General features: G+C 49.9%; 3 protein-coding genes across 4 annotated transcripts in view; 2 read left to right on the top strand and 1 right to left on the bottom strand.

Moving 5' to 3' along the window:
• LOC128847528 (zinc finger protein 34-like) overlaps positions 1–20171 on the top strand; it is a 152298-nt gene that overhangs the window by 55420 nt on the left and 76707 nt on the right. The window lies entirely within an intron of this gene.
• Positions 1–20171, bottom strand: part of LOC128847386 (zinc finger protein 850-like) — a 127538-nt gene that overhangs the window by 81081 nt on the left and 26286 nt on the right. The gene's annotated exons all lie outside the window — the stretch shown is intronic.
• Positions 13106–19544, top strand: LOC128847514 (zinc finger protein 585A-like). Of its 2 annotated transcripts, none has more exons than XM_054047000.1 (3): positions 13106–13433; positions 14780–14893; positions 15209–19544. In XM_054047000.1, the coding sequence occupies exons 1-3, from the start codon at positions 13307–13309 to the stop codon at positions 16828–16830; spliced, it is 1863 nt and encodes a 620-aa protein (XP_053902975.1). In that variant the 5' UTR covers positions 13106–13306; the 3' UTR covers positions 16831–19544. The 2 variants fall into 2 exon arrangements, with proteins under 2 accessions (XP_053902975.1, XP_053902974.1); XM_054046999.1 differs by having other exon boundaries at positions 15206–19544.

Raw genomic sequence — 20171 nt, 5'->3', positions numbered from 1 at the left:
GTAAGATATAATTCTCCCAGGACAGTCCATGTTGCTTTTGTACGTGGATGATCTTTTATTATGCCCAGAAACACAAGAGACTAATAAGGAGGACTCGATAGAGCTTTTATGTGCCTTAGCAATGAAAGGACACAAGGTGTCACCCTCAAAGATTCAATATTGCTCAGAGGAGGTGAAATATTTAGGGCACATACTAAACCAGGAAAGAGAAGCCTTGCTCAGGAAAGTATAAGTGCCATTTTAAATGTACCCCAGCCCAAGACAAAGAGACAGTTAAGAGGGTTCCTCGGCATGGCAGGATTCTGTAGGTCCTGGATTCCTGGGTATGGGGAAATGTCAAAACCACTAGTGCAGATAACCACCAAGGATAAACCTGACCCAGTGAAATGGACTAAAGATGCTACCAAATCCTTTGAGAGCATCAAAACAGCCCTTCCATCGGCACCTGCCATGGGACTCCTGGATTATAGGAAACCTTTTACCTTATTCATTCAATAAAGGGCAGGGGTGGCCTCTGGTGTTCTTACACAAGCTTTAGGATCACAGCAACGGCCTGTGGCCTATTTTTTAGCACTACTGGATCCCTTTGCAAGAGAAGCAGTAGAAGGTCTTAAAGCTCTAGCTGCTGCAGCTTTGTTAGTTGAGAAAGCTCAAGAGTGGGTACAAAGACACCACCTAGTGGGAAAAGTTCCACATGCTGTTACTGTCCTTTTAAATCAACCAAATACCCAACATTTCACTAATGAAAGATTGACTAGAGGATTAGTGGATGGTGCAGACCTTGCCTGGACTGAAACTTACATTCACTCGGAAGGGACCCCTGGATAAGGTCCCCAGCGAGGGAGTGACGCTTGTTGGCCGACTGGCAAGGCCAACCCAAAGTAGATGACTACGGGGCAGCCAAGGCCCTAAACAACTGATATCAGAGTTTTCAACGGATATAGAAGATTGGACTGTATTATTTGGATTAGCATTTATTGCTCCTTTTTTCTTTTATTTGTTGGTATTTTAACCTATTGTGAAAATGTTTCCTCTGTTAATTTTGTTGACTTCTCCTTCCCTTTCTTATGAGCATAATAATTTCATTAGATTTAGCCATATAGTGAGGAATAGAATCCCAGAACGGAGGAATAACTCATGTTGGGTGTGCACCTTGGTGCCTCCCGATGCGGAACGAGGACTTTCTTTCCTTCCTATCCCTTTGACGGCTGCAAATATTACTCGTTCAAAGGTGTATGTTACTCCCCATCGGGCTACGACTCATACCTAGCAACAAGAAGGTATAAGCCCTAATTCCGGGTATTTGTTAACCTTCAAGGCGCAGGGTGAGTGGTGTCTCCTGGGGAATGGGCCAGGCCTGTTTTTAGGAAACAGTACTTGCAAATACTATGTGGGCCCGGGTGGTGATGGAGAGTGGGTCACTCCCCTCGTTTATTGTTTTGACACCACTGACGACGTTAACCGTAAGAGTGTCTGCGCCAATAGTGTCTGCTATGAAAGCTGCACCATGGTATGGGAAAACTTCAATGGAAAAATGTCTGTATGCAGACAGAAATATAGAGACAGAGACAACTCCTCGGAACACGGGCCTATTGGGTTTACGGGACGTTATACTTCCCTGTTACAAAAGCATTGGGAGTGACACGGGATGCTCCTCCTGGCCCTGTTCCCGCTCAGATACCTCCTCTATCAGCTCCTTGAGTATTCTAGGATGCATTTCATCAGGCCCTGCTGACTTGCAGGTATCTAACTTTTCTAAGTGATTTTTAACTTGTTCTTTTTTTATTTTATCTGCTAAACCTACCCCCTTCCCATTAGCATTCACTATGTTAGGCACTCCTTCAGACTTCTCGGTGAAGGGTTTGGTTCTTACTGGGTGTGTGGGAATAAAGCCTATCATACCCGTCCAATACACTTCTCAGGTTCTTGTTATCTTGCCTGGTTGTTACCCCCCTCTCGTATTGTAAAACAACTACATGAAGGCAAGATTAGAAATGTAAGGGATACTAGCAAACCTCAAGCTGAAGGGGATGCAGCCCTTGAACCAATGACGTGGGCAACATTCCCTAGTAATCGCAGACTTAGGAGAGGGGTTATAAGACTCCAGGGTATTTTAGAAATTATGGCTAATGAAACTGCTACCAGAGTTGCAAATCAAGCCACTGAGCTTAAGCAACTTAGACAGTTACCTTTACGAAATCGTATAGCTTTAGATATTATTTTGGCAGCTCAAGGAGGAACTTGTGCCCTCATAGGTCAAGAGTGTTGTGTATTTGTGAATGACACCTATAAAGACACCTTTGACAGAGGAGCCCACTTAAGAGACATCACCCGAGACAGGTCTCATGAAGGTAGCTGGACACATGATCGGTTTGATGGTTTATTTTCCTGGTTCCCTTCTCTAACAGGCTGGCTAAAGGGACTCCTGAAAGGAGGTGTTATGATTTTACTGATGATTGTGTTTATTTTGTTTTTCATGTTTCAATTGTCCATGTGCATAATATCTAAATGTGCTAGGGCAACTAGCAAATCGAAGGGAATATTTCTCTCTGTACAAGGAAGACAGGTTTTGGCAAAGGCAGGAACCACGCCATATGCCAATATTCTGACCCCTACGTATTTGCTGTAACGCTCCTACTGCTGGGAAAAATATGATCATGAGCCCATTATATGGGTCATGATCAAAGGGGGGAAATTGATATAAAATTATTCTACTTAACTGCCAGGGGGCAAATTTGCCACATACACACAGGGTCAGCTATAGGTTGTCTTAACTCAGGAAGTTCCTTCGAGAGGAAATGTAGCCAAACTCCAAACCTACAGATAGTGGAACTCCCTGTACCTGTGTCCTGTAGATAACTAACTGCTTGGTTTGCAAAACAAGCAAGGAGGAAGGGGCAAGTAGATGAACAATAAGGGGTCACAAGAGGGTCAGATATATGTAACTTGCTAATTATGTATGGTGATGATAGGAAATTTTGGCCAACCATAGAGTGATGGATTATCATAGTCAACTGCATATAATGCTTTGGTGTAAGTTTTTTCTTTGTTCTTGCTGACTTATGAGCTCGAACCCAAATGCAATTGAAATAAACGGATCGCCCCTCCCGGGGCTTCTTGCTTCGCTAGCTGTGTCCATCTCTTCTTATTCCTCAGCTAGAACGGACAGAGATTTCTACCACAGATGCAAAGGCAGCTTCTCCGCCCCATGGGACACAATGGGGGATGGGTGGAGAGAAGCTTTCCTCCTCCTGGAACTAGTCAAACCATCTTTGGGAGTGATCAGGGGACAAACCCCTCAGGACACAGAAGGTACAAGGCAAACCCCCCACCCCCAGACACACACAAACCCAGCTCCCAGTGTGTTATGGTCAGACACACCTGTGCTGGTGGGGTCTGTGTCTCATGAGTTTTGGGGTTTGCCCGGGACCCTGATCTGATTTCACGGCAAGATAAAGACCTCAGCCACACTGGAATCAGACCAGAGTCACTGCTGGGTCGGGGAGGCGGGGGGAGGATGAGTGCAGATGGACCAATGGGATCAGCCTCTGCCTGCCTGTCCCTGGGGGCTGCAGGGGGAGTCCAGGGCAGCTCATTCTTCAGGTGTTGCCACCAGAGGGCTCCGGCTGTTGCTAAGGGAGAGGGGTTTACACTGCAATGGGGAACAATCCCCCAAAGGGCCCCTTTGATTCTTCAATTTTTCTAGTGTTTGGCTCAGAGTTGCTGTTACTGGAAGGGTCTGAAGAGCCTGGGGGGGATGTGGAAGTGTGAAAATGGAAAAGGGGATTTGCAGGAGCCATCTTAGTGTTGTTAAGAGACAGAGCAGAAGAAAGGCTAACCTTAACCCTAACATCTCGAGATTTGTAGAAACTGGGATTGTGCGAGGCGGATGGGAAACTACGTGGGAACCTGTTTTCTAACCTTGCTTTAAGATGAGAATGGACTGCTGACTAAGATAATGGGAAGGACAATGTATAAACAAGATTCAGCTGTATCCAATGACATATGTGACCTGCCTAAGGAAGGAGACCCCCCCATCCGTAGCCTTCCCCTGAAATTGCTTGAAATAAACTGCCTCTGACTTGCTGATAAGAAGCACGAAGAGTGAAGACTCTGTTTCTTCAACAGGAATCTGGGGATGACATGGAATGAAGCCCCTTCTGTAACCTTCCCTCTCCCCCTGACAGGCTGAGGAATCACATCCACATTTTGTTCCAGATTGTCCTGTCTTCCAAGAAACGGGGAAAGGGAATGGCTGTGATTCAGCCAGATCAGGTAGGGGATTTTCAAGGAGCTGCTGGGCAGAGGGAGGGAGAGGAAGGGCAGAGACTAGGTGTGATAAACCTGCTGATTTTCTGAGTAGGCCCATTGGTGGCGGGGGAGGCGAGAGGGGACATACTCCCATTTCTCAAAAAGGATATAACCCCCCTCGGCAGATTACAATGTCAGAGTTATTTCTGAGGCTGTGGATGGCGTTGCATTCTATACGGCTGAGGTTATGGGGCAAGTGATGATGTATGTTCACAATTTAAGCCTGTGCACGTCTGTGGAAGCACTCTGTGTAGAAGTCCAGTCTGTCATTTCGACCATCAGAAGGAGTCCACACAGAATTCTTCTTCTTCTAGTGTTGGTAGGAGAGTTGCTTTGGGTCAGTGCGCTGTTCCATGGTGTGTTGAAAATATTCCTTGAGTCGGAGACAACAAAAGTAGGCTTCCAGATCACCACAGAATTGTATCATATGTGGGCGGGTGGTGGGGCAGAAAGAGAGTCCCCGAGATAGGACAGACTCTTCTGCTGGGTTAAGTGTGTGGTTGGATAGATTAACAGTATTGTTGGGTGAGTTAAGGGTACCCTTGTTGAAGCCCCTGTGGCAGGTAGGAGTTTAGATCCTTTACTGCCCTTAATAGACGTCAGAAAATAAACACAGGAGAGAGACCCCATAAGTTTTTGGACTGTGGGAAAGGTAAGGGCATCAGAAAATAAACACAGGAGAGAGACCCCATAAGTGTTTGGACTGTGGGAAAGGATTCACAGAGAGATCAGCACTTCTTACACTTATAACAAATCAAAGGATCCACACAGGTGAGAGACCTCATCAGTGCTTGGACTGTGGGAAAAGCTTCATTCAGCGATCACTCCTCATTAAAAGTCAGAGAATCCACAGAGGTATGAGAGACTCTAGGAATAGCCTGATTGCAGGATTCAATTTGACTTCACACCTCAGTGACCCACACAGTAGAGAGGCCTTGAATGTGCAGGATGCTTCATTAGGTGCTCCTGGAGTATCAAGCATCTAGAAATCCGTACAGGTAAGAAACCGCTGAGATGTTCTCAGTGCTGAAAATGCTCCAAGTGGAGCTAACACCATGTTGGACATCAGAGACTCCCCCATACAGCAGAGAAATTCTCTCAGGGCCCTGACTAGGCCATAGTAACAACCCCATTTCCTCGTTCCCACACACGTACGGGGCTTTTGGCTCCCAAGCATCCAGTTGACAGTCGCTGGGGTGAGGGTCTAGCAACAGCCGAGCATCAGCTGGTCAGTAACGCACTGGCTCTGCCTGGTCTAAGCAAACCCCAGACAAAGGAGGAGAAGATCCGATCAGCCCCTCCTCCCTGCTGCAGCCCTGGCTGCTGAGCTGATGGGCCACAGGTCGGGGAAGAGAGAGAGAGAAACTCCTCCAGCAGCTCTCTCTGCCTGGCTGAAGTTACCCCCTCTCCCTTTCCCTCCCAACCAGGATCCCCCTGCCATGGAGATGAGGAGAAGAACACTTGGGCTAGGCCCCACCTTCACTCTGGACACCTGTACCCATCCCCTCTTTTCCACCGCCCCTGAGCTGGGTTCCCCCTCTGACTTGAGCTGTTCCCTTTTGGGCAAGTGTCCCTGGGGGCTGGTAATTCCTCCCCTCCCCAAATCCCCCAGGGTGCTGGGCTCTGGGGGAATCAAATGTTAAGGGACAAGGACTTTGGGTTCTGTGGATGTCAACCTAGGTCAACCTTGTTGACAGGGCAGGCAGGCCAATGACGGAGTCAGGGGCCATTCTCTGTGGGAGCTGGAACTGCCTGCCAGAGAAGGGCAGAGCTAAGGGCAGAGGAGCAGCCAGAGCTGGGTTGGAGGCAGATCAGCAGAAGCACTGATTCAGAGGGTTTCTGGGTCTGGAGCAGTCTGGGTGTGGTGAGCAGCTGGGGAGAGCAAGGGGGGACCCTGGGCAGCATCGGATGACAGTCCTTCAGTGAGAGTGCCTCCAGGACTGTCTGGATATGTGTACTCCTACTCAGACCATACGCCACCAGCACTCCCAGCTATCTCCGTGACACCACAGATTTCCTGAGAAAACTACAATTCATTGGTGACCTCCCAGAAAACACCATCCTAGCCACCATGGATGTCGAGGCTCTCTACACAAACATCCCACACACAGATGGAATACAAGCTGTCAGGAACAGTATCCCTGATGATGACACAGCACAACTTATTGCTGAGCTCTGTGACTTTATCCTCACGCACAATTATTTCAAATTTGGTGACAATATATACCTCCAGACCAGTGGCACTGCTATGGGCTCCCGCATGGCCCCACAATATGCCAACATTTTTATGGCTGACCTGGAACAACACTTCCTTAGCTCTCGTCCATTCATGCCCCTTCTCTACCTATGCTACATGGATGACATCTTCATCATCTGGACCTATGGGAAGGAGACCCTGGAAGAATTCCACCATGATTTCAACAGCTTCTACCCCACCATCAACCTCAGCATGGACCAATCTACACAGGAGGTCCACTTCCTAGACACCACCGTACAAATAAGCGATGGCCACATTAACACCACCCTATACCGAAAACCCACTGACCGCTACGCCTACCTTCATGCCTCCAGCTTCCACCCTGGTCACACCACACGATCCATCGTCTACAGCCAAGCACTGAGGTACGATCGCATCTGCTCCAACCCCTCAGACAGAGACCAACACCTACAAGATCTTCACCAAGCATTCTCAAAACTACGATACCCACACAAGGAAATAAAGAAACAAATCAACAGAGTAAGACGTGTACCCAGAAGCCTCCTACTACAAGACAGGCCCAAAAAAGAAACCAACAGAACTCCACTGGCCATCACCTACAGTCCTCAGCTTAAACCTCTCCAACGCATCATCAGTGATCGACAACCCACCCTGGACAATGATCCCTCACTTTCACAGACCTTGGGAGGCAGGCCAGTCCTCGCCCACAGACAACCCGTCAACCTTAAGCATATTCTCACCAGCAACCACGCACCGCACCATAACAACTCTAACTCAGGAACCAACCCATGCAACAAACCTCGATGCCAACTCTGCCCACATATCTACACCAGCAACACCATCACAGGACCTAACCAGATCAGCTACAACATCAGCGGCTCATTCACCTGCACGTCCACCAATGTTATATATGCCATCATGTGCCAGCAATGCCCCTCTGCTATGTACATTGGCCAAACTGGACAATCACTACACAAGAGGATAAATGGACACAAGTCAGATATCAGGAATGGCAATATACAAAAACCTGTAGGAGAACACTTCAACCTCCCTGGCCACACAATAGCAGATGTAAAAGTAGCCATCTTGCAGCAAAAAAACTTCAGGACCAGACTCCAAAGAGAAACTGCTGAGCTCCAGTTCATTTGCAAATTTGACACCATCAGATCAGGATTAAACAAAGACTGTGAATAGCTTTCCAACTACAGAAGCAGTTTCTCCTCCCTTGGTGTTCACACCTCAACTGCTAGCAGAGAACCTCACCCTCCCTGATTGAACAAACCTCGTTATCTCCATACTGATTTATACCTGCCTCTGGAGATTTCCATTACTTGCATCTGAAGAAGTGAGGTTCTTACCCACGAAAGCTTATACTCCCAATACTTCTGTTAGTCTTAAAGGTGCCACAGGATCCTCTGTTGCTTTTTGTCAGTAGACAGGATACTGGGCTAGATGGACCTTTGGTCTGACCCGGTACGGCCTTTCTTATTTTCTTATGTTCTTATGTTCATGTTTTCCTTTCTCCTTTCCCATTTTTTCCTTAATTTTTTTTATTACTTGCTGTTTAATAAACCATATTTGTTCTGAACTCTATGCAGTGCTGAATGGCCACATCAGGGATCAGATTTCAGAACAGCAGCCGTGTTAGTCTGTATCCGCAAAAAGAACAGGAGTACTTGTGGCACCTTAGAGACTAACAAGTTTATTAGCGCATAAGCTTTCGTGGACTACAGCCCACTTCTTCGGATGCATATAGAGTGGAATAAATATTGAGGAGATATATATACACACATACAGAGAGCATAAACAGGTGGGAGTTGTCTTACCAACTCTGAGAGGCCAATTAAGTAAGAGAAGAAAAAAAACTTTTGAAGTGATAATCAAGATAGCCCAGTACAGACAGTTTGATAAGAAGTGTGAGAATACTTACAAGGGGAGATAGATTCAATCTTTGTAATGGCTCAGCCATTCCCAGTCTTTATTCAATCCTGAGTTGATTGTGTCTAGTTTGCATATCAATTCTGGCTCAGCAGTCTCTCATTGGAGTGTGTTTTTGAAGTTTTTCTGTTGTAATATAGCCACCCGCAGGTCTGTCACTGAATGACCAGACAGGTTAAAGTGTTCTCTTACTGGTTTTTGAGTATTATGATTCCTGATGTCAGATTTGCGTCCATTAATTCTTTTGCGTAGAAACTGTCCGGTTTGGCCAATGTACATGGCAGAGGGGCATTGCTGGCACATGATGGCATATATCACATTGGTAGATGTGCAGGTGAACGAGCCCCTGATGGTATGGCTGCTGTGATTAGGTCCTATGATGATGTCACTTGAATAGATATGTGGACAGAGTTGGCATCGGGCTTTGTTACAAGGATAGGTTCCTGGGTCAGTGGTTTTGTTCAGTGATGTGTGGTTGCTGGTGAGTATTTGCTTTAGGTTGGGGGGTTGTCTGTAAGCGAGGACATGTCTGTCTCCCAAGATCTGTGAGAGTAAAGGATCATCTTTCAGGATAGGTTGTAGATCTCTGATGATGCGCTGGAGAGGTTTTAGTTGGGGGCTGAAGGTGACAGCTACTGGTGTTCTGTTATTTTCTTTGTTGGGCCTGTCTTGTAGGAGGTGACTTCTGGGTACTCATCTGGCTCTATCAATCTGTTTTTTCACTTCAGCAGGTGGGTATTGTAGTTTTAAGAATGCTTGATAGAGGTCTTCTAGGTGCTTGTCTCTATCTGAGGGATTGGAGCAAATGCGGTTATATCTTAAAGCTTGGCTGTAGACAATGGATCATGTGGTGTGTCCTGGATGGAAGCTGGAGGCATGTAGGTAAGTGTAGCGGTCAGTAGGTTTCCGGTATAGGGTGGTATTTATGTGACCATCGCTTATTAGCACAGTAGTGTCAGGGATGCGTCCGGAGTGAAGAGAGTCCCTAGGGCGAATGGAGAGAGGCAAAGGCACTAGGTCAGCCTCGTTGACCGGGCAGGCAGGCCAATGAGGGAGTCAGGTGCTAATTCTCTGTGTGAGCTGGAGCTGCCTGCCAAAGAAGGGCAGACCTAAGGGGAGAGGAGCAGCCAGAGCTGGGTTGGAGGCAGAGCAGCAGAAGCACTGATGCAGAGGGAGGCTGGGTCTGGAGCAGTCTGGAGCTGGGGGTGGTGAGCAACTGGGGAGAACGAGTGGGGACCCTGGGCAGCGTGGGTTGACATCATGTTTTCCATTTCCCCTTTCCCATTTTTTCCTTAATTTTTTGTATTACTTGCTGTTTAATAAATCATATTTGTTCTGAACTCAATGCAGTGCTGAATGGTGACATCAGGGATGCGTCCGGAGTGAAGAGAGCACCCCAGAGTGGAGATACGACACCCTAGCCTCTGTCCTGAGTGATCGCAACAAAATTGGGGATAAAGACCCCGCAGGAACCTTGGGGCCAGCCTTGTCGGGGTTTCAGACACCATAGTGGAACGGGAGTCCTCGAGGTCAGGCAGGTCTCCAGGTAAAGGGAGTGGGAGCGAGGACTCAGCTCCTTTTGCTATTCCATACTATCAGGGTGGTGTATAAACCAGTAAAGTTCCCCACAATAGTAAGACCGTTTCCCCCGCTTACCTCTGTGCATATGTTTGGTTTCTCCTAAAGTTAGTTAGGATGTTAGAGGAAAGTGTCAGAGCAGCCACCAGTGAGAGTTGCTGGCCACACTCTGAGGCCACCAAATTTGGTTGTGAGAATCCCTGGGCTAGATGCTCATGCTGGGGCCTTCTGACCATAGAGCCTGTGAGTGGAACAGGAGCCGGACACAGAGATGCTGCAGCGCGGTGGGTTGATCGCTAGGACCCAGGAGCAGCTGGGAGGCGGCTCTGGGGGGAGCGATCGCTGGGCTCAGGCCCGGCAGCAGGAAGTGACTCGCAGCCGCTGCGGGGACTCTGGCTCCAGGCTCCTGGCGAGATCCCCGAGCCCCGGCGGCTGGTGCTGGGAGCCCGGAGCCCGGGCTGCAGCCGGGAGAGGGGAATCTCCAGCAGGGCCCTTCCCGCTGCTCCCCAGGAGCCTCTCCCAGGGCAGAGCCCCCAGCCCGGCCAGGCCCCTTCCCGGCCCGGCCCCTGCCCCAGGGGGCCCCGCTCGGAGGGAAGGTGAGAGAGACTCGCCCCCCCCGTCACCCCCGGGCTGCAGGGGGAGGAGGATAAAGAGTTGCAGGCGGGGTGCGGGGGCGGGTGTTGGGGTTGCGGGGGGCAGGCTGGGATGGGGGCGGGGGCGCACTGAAGGGAACATGGGGCGACGCGGTGGGATTGGGGGGCTGAGGGGAGCGAGGCTGGAATGGGGGGAAGATGTGTGTCGGGGGCACTGCGAGGGAAGGGGTGTGTGGGAAGACTGGAGGGGGACAGAGGCAAAAACCCAGGACCCACACTCACACCCTGCTCCCAATGTGTTACTGTCAGACACACCCGTGCTGGTTGGGTCTGTGCAGGTCCGGCTCTATGTTTTTTGCTGCCCCAAGCAAGAAAAAATGTGGTTGCCTCCACCCCGGAGCCCTGGACTCCCCCCCCCCCCCCCCGCACCCTCCTGCTGCCCCAACCCTGGGTTCTCCCCCCCACCTGCTCCCCGTGCCGCCACAGCTCTTGGCGTCCCCCGACGTGCACCCCACTGCCGCCCCGGCCCTGGGCTCTCTCCCGCCTCCACCTGCACCCTCCTTCCACCCCAGCCCTGGGTCACTGGTAATTGCTACCAGGACGGGTCATTCAGCAGGAATTTTGGATGTGCACAGAACACAGACAGGATTGGTTCCCATATGGTTACAGAACTGCAGTAAAGTGGAACCATTTTCAGCTTGTGTGATTGGAGGATATCTGGATGCATATTATAAGACTGTCCTACATAAATGAGGAAAAGTTGAGGTGCCTTTATTATTCCTTTGTTCCACTCTTTGTTTCTATGGGGATTTGCCAATGCGATATCACTGTCTTCCTTTCACACAAATAAAACTAAAAAAAAAAAAAAAAGAAAAGGCAATGGCTGTTGAAAATAGCAATTCCAGTCCTAAAAACCACTGGGAATCATTTCTTGCTCAATTTTATCCTACTTTTTCTTCAGTAAATTACAGTGGATCAGTATATTTGATTTGGGAGAAATGAAGTAACAGCTGCCCAAATTGAGCTTGAGCACTCCTGAATTTTGAGGTGTTCAGATCTGGAAGGCAGGTGCTAGATTCCCTTTCTGAATATTAGCTAAATCTGCTTCCATGGCTCAGAAGTGGAAATCCTCCTACGGGCCTGATACTGTATCTGAAGCTGCCCAGGTCCAGAGCCTCCCCTCCCTTACTTTTCATTTTAAATTCTAGTGGGATCCACGTACCTCCCTTGCTAGGCTTCAGATAGAGAGGTGCACTGTCCATTTAGTCCACCCAATTCCTTCTTTGGGGGCTGCAAGGTGAGGTCACACCAGTATCTCTAATCCAGTCTGGGGAAGTCTTCTGAAGGGAATATGTGGGCCAAAGCCTTCTACTCCTTGGGCACACTTGTTCCCCATTCACAGGGCCACCCTGCTCAAGCAGTGAGCTCTCCCTTCACAACAAGCTGTAGCATGAGGTTTCAGCTACCATACTCCCTCCCCGTTCCTTTCCTGCTAATAGTGGCCAAGAGAATGCTGGGAAATGTAGTTTTTTTCCTCTTCCAGGGCTGGCTCATAGGCAGGGAACTAACCAAGGAACTACAGCTCCCAGGGCCCCCTGTTGGTTCTCAGCTCCCAGGCTACCCCAAGCAGCTGCTTGCTTTGCTGGTGCCTAGAGGCACCCCTGGGTCTGTGTCTCATGAGTTTTGGGGTCTCCCAGGGCCCTGGTCTGATTTCTGGGCAGGATTCACATCTCAGCCCCACCGGAGTCACTGCTGCTTTGGGCAGGCTGGGAGTGTGGATGGGCCAATGGGATCAGCCTCTGCCTGCCTGTCCCTGGGGGCTGCTGGGGGAGTCCAGGGCAGCTCATTCTTTAGGTGATGCCATCAGAGGGCTCCTGCTGCTCCTAAGGGAGTTTACATGGCAGTGTGGGGAAATCCCCTAAAGTGGCCCCTTTAGTTCTGCTTTTTTTCTAGCATTTGGCTCAGAGATACTGTTACTGGGACGGTCTGAAGAGCCTGGGGGGAAACCGGGGTGTGACATGGACTCCACCCCCTTCTGTAACCTCCCCCATCACCCCTCTCGCCACGACAGGCTGAAGAATCACATCCACCTTTTGCCTCACATGGGTCTCTCTTCCAGGAGACAGGGAAGGGAAATGTCTGTGATGGAGCCAGCTCAGGTAGGGGATTTTCAGGGAGCTCCTGGGCAGGGGCAGGAAGGAGACAGTGTGTGATAAACCTGCTGATTTTCTGAGTGGGCCCATTGGTGACGGGGGAGGGGAGACGGGACATTCCTCAATTTCTCAAAAATGATATAACCCCCTTGCACAAGGCTCCCAGTGCTGGAGTGAGACCCCACTAGTCTGAGGCGGCTGTGAAATACAAACGGAAGCTGTTTTGATTCCTGTCCCTGTCCCTGACTCAGAGCTCTGCTTTCCGTATCAGCCTGTGGCTGGCAGGTGTGTGGGAAATGAGAAGACCCTGCCCTGCTCCGTGTGCTGGGTAGGACAAGGAGCTCTCACCTTCTCCCCACCCCCTGAAGCCTCTTGGTTGCTCTAAGGAGGATGCGGGTGGGATTCTGCTACTCTGGCCCTCCCAGAGCTTCCATTTCTTCATCCTTCCTCTCTTGTGACTAGCGAGATTGTGGCTGGAGCAGCAGGTGCTGAGTGGGGGACTTTTGGTGTTTCAGATGCTGGTGACCTTCGAGGAGGTGGCTGTGTATTTCACCCAGGGGCAGGGGGCTCTGCTGGACCCCGCTCAGAGAGCCCTCTACAGGGATGTCATGCAGGAGAACTACGAGACGGTGACCTCGCTGGGTAAGGGATTCCTGTCCCCTCAGATATTAGAAGTAGGGTTACCAGATGACAGAGGTGAAGTATCAGGACACGGGGCGGGCGGAGCAAAAAAACAAACAAACAAAAAAGCCGGCTGTGGAGCAAAACAAAGAAAACCGCCAGAGCACAGGAAAAATTGGTGGGGGCGGAGAACCCACCTGGAGCTCCATACCCTGCCCCCCTCCCCCACACCAGCTTTCCTCCATTCTGTCTCTACCTCCCACTCTCAGGGAGGGAGGGGGCAGCATGCAGAGCCCCTCCCACAGCCAGAGGGACCCACCAGGGGGCCAGGTGAGTCCCAGCAGTGCTAGCCTTACCTAGAGCTGCTCCTAGGAAGCATCGAGCAGGCAGGTCCCGTCCCTCTGGCTCCTAAGGTCGCTCGGGTTGGGTTGAGGGGGGCAGGGGCAGATGGGCTCTCTGCCGGCTGCCGGCGCCTACAAGCCCCGCCCCTGCAGCACGCAGCGGAGACCTCCACGCCGCCTCTGTGCATTCCTGGGGAGTGGTGCTGCAGCACTCTGCAGGCTCCTGCCGGCCGGCAGGTGAGTGCTGGGAGTTCAGCTGTGCTGCCCAGGGCCCAGGAAGAAGAGGTGAGTGGCGCCGGCTTGCGTCCTCCACCAGATGGTCCCCAGATATCGGGAGAAAGTGCTTCCTGACCGATGTAAGTTCAGGGCATGGGACAAATCTCCTAAAATCGGGACTGTCCCGATAATATCGGGACGTCTGGTCACCCTAAGAAGAAGCAGTGGGGTCTGTGTGTCTGAATCTGGTCATGTTCTTCCCTGGTCAGTTAGATCAGAGGTGAGTGGTTCCATAATTCACAGCTGCCGTGTGAGAGAGACTTGCATCTCCGTGCCCTCTCCAGTGGGACATGGGTGTCAAAACCCAATGGACAAGCTAAACCATCCACACCCCTCCAGCATTCAAAGGGGCATAAATCCAGCATTGTCCTGTCTGTGTTGTTTCTCGGCTGCACATACAATCCCTGTTCACCTCCCTCCTTGGGACTAGCTCCAGCTAGAGAGGGCTCTGGGTTCTGCAAGTTTAGAAAGAGGCAGGGGTTTAACTCCAGAGCTGTGTCTGAATCAGCAAAGCCCCCAGAGTGCACAGATCTTGGGAAAGCCTAGTGAGGGTGTAGTAATAATTCAACCTACCTCCCCAGACAACTTCCTCTGCTCAAGGAGGAAGTGACCATTTACCCATCCTCTTGGATTCCACGTTCCTCCACAAGAGCACAGGGACAGTTTCCACTCACGGAATGTCCTTTCTGACAAGTATTCCACCAATGCTCCATGGATCCCTGATCTGGTCTGATTCCACCCTCTGCACAGGATTCCCCTTTCCCAAACCTGAGCTGATTGCCCGGCTGGAACGAGGGGAAGAGCCGTGGGTGTCCGATCTCCAGGACTGCAAGGAAAGAAGGCTTCCGAGATGCACCCGTACAGGTGAGGACTGACACAGAAACAATCTAGGGAATGAAGGAAGAAGTTGAGAATCCCAAAATATGGTGTGAGTGACGCCCTCAGTTCTTCCTCATCTCAGTCAGGACAGGGCTGCAGTCATGAGATATAGCTCACACCATTCCACCCAGCCTCTTAGCTGCAGGAGTTTGCTTCCCAGCTTTCCTTCCCTGTGAGTGTTTGGGTGGGATGTGGAGGCAGAATGCAATTGGTCAGTCTTCGTGTTGGGTTTGCCCTCGTTGCTATTCCTCTTTCTCCCAAGCATAATGACTCCTGTCTGGATTGTGTTTCTCCCAGCAGATGCTGAGCGAGGGAGTGAGAATGAGGAGGGGAATCATTATGAGGAAGTTCCCGGGGAAGTGGAACTGCAGGGAACCTTTGTGGGAAGAGCTGAAGGGAATTTTTCCCAGTGCTTGGAGCAGGAAGAAGGCTGGGGAAACTGGCAGAGGTCAGAGAGGCTTCTGGAAAACCACCGAGGGAAGAGAGTGGATGAATCTATTAATGTCGGGGAAGGAGACAAGGATCCCAGAGCACAGCAGACAAATCCCAAGGAAGAGACACCTGGGCACTACCCTCAGTGTGGGAAAGAATTCATTGTGAGATCACAGCTTGTGACACATCAGAAAATCTGTGCTGGAGAGAAACCCTTTCAATGCTTGGATGATGGGAAAAGCTTCAATGAGCTCTCAGATCTTAATAACCATGGCAGCAGCCACACTGGAGAGAAAACCTGTCAATCCCTTGAGTGGGGGAAATGTTTCATTTCGAAGACACAAATAATTAGACATCAGGCAATCCACACAGGAGAGAGACCCCACAAGTGCTTGGACTGTGGGAAAAGTTTCATAGAAAGGTCAGACCTTGCTCAACATCAGGCAATCCACACAGGAGAAAGGCCCCACAAGTGCTTGGACTGTGGTAAAAGTTACATAAGAAAGTCAAACCTTGTTAAACATCAGGCATTCCACACAGGAGCGAGACCCCATAAGTGCTTGGACTGTGGGAAAAGTTTCACGGAGAGGTCGAACCTTGTTCAACATCAGGCAATCCACACACGAGAGAGACCCCACACATGCTTGGACTGTGGGAAAAGTTTCATAAGAAGGTCACACCTAGTTCGTCATCAGGCAATCCACACAGGAGAGAGACCCCACAAGTGCTTGGATTGTGGGAAAAGTTTCATAAGAAGGTCACACCTAGTTCGTCATCAGGCAATCCACACAGGAGTGAGACCCCATAAGTGCTTGGACTGTGGGAAAAGTTTCATACAAAGGTCAGACCTTGTTCAACATCAGGCAATCCACACAGGAGAAAGATCCCACAAGTGCTTGAACTGTGGGAAAAGTTTCATACAAAGGTCAGACCTTGTTCAACATCAGGCAATCCACACAGGAGAAAGACCCCACAAGTGCTTGAACTGTGGGAAAAGCTTTGTACAGAGGTCACACCTAGTTCGCCATCAGGCAATCCACACAGGAGAAAGACCCCACAAGTGCTTGGACTGTGAGAAAAGTTTCATAGAAAGGTCAGACCTTGCTCAACATCAGGCAATCCACACAGGAGAAAGGCCCCACAAGTGCTTGGACTGTGGGAAATGTTTCATACAGAGGTCACACCTAGTTCGCCATCAGGCATTACACACAGGATCGAGACCCCATAAGTGCTTGGACTGTGGGAAAAGTTTCATACAAATGTCAAACCTTGTCGAACATCAGGCTGTCCACACAGGAGAAAGACCCCACAAGTGCTTGGACTGTGGGAAAAGTTTTATAAGAAGGTCACACCTTGTTAAACATCAGGCATTTCACACAGGAGAGAGACCCCATATGTGCTTGGACTGTGGGAAAAGTTTCATACAAAGGTCAGACCTTGTTCAGCATCAGGCAATCCACACAGGAGAGAGACCCCCACAAGTGCTTTGACTGTGGGAAAAGTTTCATACAAAGGTCAGACCTTGTTAATCATCAGGCATTACACACAGGAGAAAGACCTCACAAGTGGTTGGGCTGTGGGAAAAGTTTCATATGGAGCTCTGTCCTCATTAAGCATGGAAGAATCCACATAGGATCTAGACTTCTTTGACACATGGCAAAGAAGGGTTAAGCAATTTACATGTAATTGATTCAGGGTCAAAATTATAGAGAGATTTTAAAAGTGTGTCCACTTTAGATAAGCTAGAGTTTGAAATGTAAATGTGTATTTTTAAAGACTTGGAAGAAGAGGGCAAGTCACGTATGAGTAACCTAATTGCCGTCTATGATGAGATAACTGGCTCTGTCGAAGAGGGAAAAGTAGTGGATGTGTTATTCCTTAATTTTAGCAAAGCTTTTGATATGATCTCCTACAATATACTTGCCAGCAAGTTAAAGAAGTATAGGCTGGATGAATGGACTATAAGGTGGGTGGAATGCTGGCTAGATGACTGGCTCAAGGGGTAGTGATGAATGGCTCCATGTCTAGTTGGCAGCTGGTATCAAGCAGAGTGCCCCAGGGGTCAGTCCTGAGTCCGGTTTTGTTCAGTATCTTCATTAATGATTTGGAGGATGAGGTGGACTGCACCCTCAGCAAGTTTGCAGATGACACTAAACTGGGAGGAGTGGTAGATATGCTGGAGGGTAGGGATAGGATACAGAGGGACGAAGACAAATTAGAGGATTGGGCCAAAATAAATCTGTACAGGTTCAACAAGGATAAGTGCAGATTCATGCTCTTAGGATGAAAGAATCTCATTCACTGCTACAGACTAGGGACTGAAGCACCCAGCAGCTGTTCTGCAAAAAAGGACCTGGGGTTACAGTGGATGAGAAGTGGATATAAGTCAACAGTGTCCCCTTGTTGCCAAGAAAGCTAACGTCATTTTGGGCTGTACAAGTAGGGGCATTGCCAGCAGATCGAGGGACATAATCATTCCACTCTATTCAAAATTGGTGAGGCCTCATCTATAATATTGTGTTCAGTTTGTGGCCCCACACTATAAGAAGGATGTGGAAAAATTGGAAAAAGTCCAGTGGAGGGCAACAAAAATGATTAGGGGGCTGGAGCACATGACTTAGGAGGAGAGGCTGAGAGAACGGGGTTTGTTTAGACTACAGAAGAGAAGAATGATGGGGTATTTGGTAGCTGCTTTCAACTACCTGAAAGGGGGTTCCAAAGAGCATGGACCTAGACTGTTCTCAGTGGTACCAGATGACAGAACAAGGAGTAATGGTCTCCAGTTGCAGTTGGGAAAGTTTAGGTTGGATATTAGGAAAAACTTTTTCACTAGGAGGGTGGTGATGCACTGTAATGGGTTACCTAGGGAGGTGGTGGAATCTCCTTTCTTAGAGGTTTTTAAGGTCAGGCTTGACAAAGCCCTGTCTGGGATGATTTATTTGGGGATTGGTCATTCTTTAAGCAGGGGATTGGACTAGATGACCTCCTGAGGTCTCTTCCAACCCTGATATTCTATGATTCTAAGAGGGGTAAGTGTAGTAGTCTCTATTTAGCTATCCAAAGTGTTCCTGTATTCTGTTAATTCATGGATTAATAATTCAGTGATTATACCTGTCGCCCATGCCACCTGCCCAATTCCAGCTCAATCTCATTGAATTCGCTCGGGGTAGGGGCTGAAGGATGGAGGGAATGTTTATAGCTGAAATTATCAAAATGTGTTTTGAAAGGCTAATGTTAATCGGATCTGTTCCGCTCTCCTTCTCGGACATTTTCTCTGGGGATCCCGGAGGCAGAAAGGAGCAGGTGTTACCATCTTGGCTACCAATCCCCACGGTGACTCTATGCACTAGTAATTCTCCAAGTGTGGGTAGAGCTCCCAAAGTAGGCACAGGAATGTGTCAAGGGAGGCATGATCAGTGTGGGTTGTTTGGGTTTTTTTTAAAGAGCACTGGCTGTCGGCCCCAGTTGGCTGGGGCTCATGAGGAAGGAACAGGCCTAGCTGGGAGTTGTGGATCAATGCTCAGGCTCTCAAACCCAGGTGGAGCAGCAGCACAGAAGTAGGGGTGGCAATGGGGTGATAAGTCTGTTGTGAACAGCGATATTGACGAATATCACTTTTCACGTGGCCACCCTAACTTCTGTGCTGCTATTGGAGACCTTCAGAGCTGTGCACATCGCCAGCAACTACTCTGCCTTTAGAGCTGGGTGGTGAGATATGTTCTTTTAAGGGTGGGGGCCTATATAACCACAGACACAAAGAAGGGAAGGGAAATGAAACACATCTGAGAACCACTGGTCTACACTCTTATGGGCACCACTGTGTCGAACTGGGACTGTTCTTACTGTGGTCTGTGAATGCTGACAGGGGAGTGTGGCTAAGATAGTCTGCATTGGGGGATGGTAGACTGCCCGGAGGGAATACCTGAGCGTGTAACATTAGAACCCAGGAAGGGGTTGGAGGCCAGGTGACACCTTGGCCCGGGAAACTGAACAAAGGCTGTGGGAGGGGTCGCTGAAGGCAGAGTGCTGGAAGCGGGCTGGAAAGATGGCTGGGAGGCAGAGATGGCTCTGACCCCCCAAAGGGGGGTGGGCTGGGATGCCCTGGGACCCTAAGCTGGACCTAACTGAGGGGGGCCCTGTTGTCTGTGCCTGCAAGACCTGTCTTGTACTGTATTCCTGTCATCCAAATAAACCTTCTGCTTTACTGGCTGGCTGAGAGTCATGGTGAATCGCAGGAAGCCGGGGGTGCAGGGCCCTGAGTCCCCCCAATACTCCATGACAACTGGTGGCAGTGGCGGGATCTACTGCACCCCGTGGACGGCGCTTCCTGCAGTAAGTTACTGGGAAGCAGTAAAACGAAGGGGGATTGACGGGGACCAGGTGTGCTGAAGAGTGAGAGAGAGACGGTTATTACCCCTGAGAGTGTGTGACCAGCGAGAAGGACTTTTGCAGTAACAAGGTCCCACGGGGGGATCGCAGCGAGTGGTCCCAGGGGCGGAGGAGTCTGCAGCTCGACCCTGGCAGAGAGGTGGTGACCTAGAGAAGGGCTGGCACACTAGGGGTCCCCCTGGGAACTGTGGGGAGCTGTGAGCACACAGGCCGGTGAGTGGCCAGCAGGAAGATGTATGCCAAGCGGCTTAAGAGCGACCTGGTGGAGCTGTGCAAGCAGAGGGGGCTGCGCATTGGGAGGCTCACCAAAGAACAGCTCATTGCCTGGCTGGAGGTGGAAGATCGCGCGAATGAACTGATCCCTGTGTCTCAGGGAAGCAGCCTGGCAAATGCAGCGCAGGCACCAGTGTCTGTCCCAGCTGGGAGTGGTCAGCCGGCTGCT

Source organism: Malaclemys terrapin, chromosome 13 (genome assembly GCF_027887155.1).
Source record: "Malaclemys terrapin pileata isolate rMalTer1 chromosome 13, rMalTer1.hap1, whole genome shotgun sequence".
In the NCBI taxonomy this organism is placed as follows: domain Eukaryota; kingdom Metazoa; phylum Chordata; order Testudines; family Emydidae; genus Malaclemys; species Malaclemys terrapin.
Note: the sequence above shows the minus strand (reverse complement) of the source record. Positions and strands in the feature narration are given on the sequence as shown.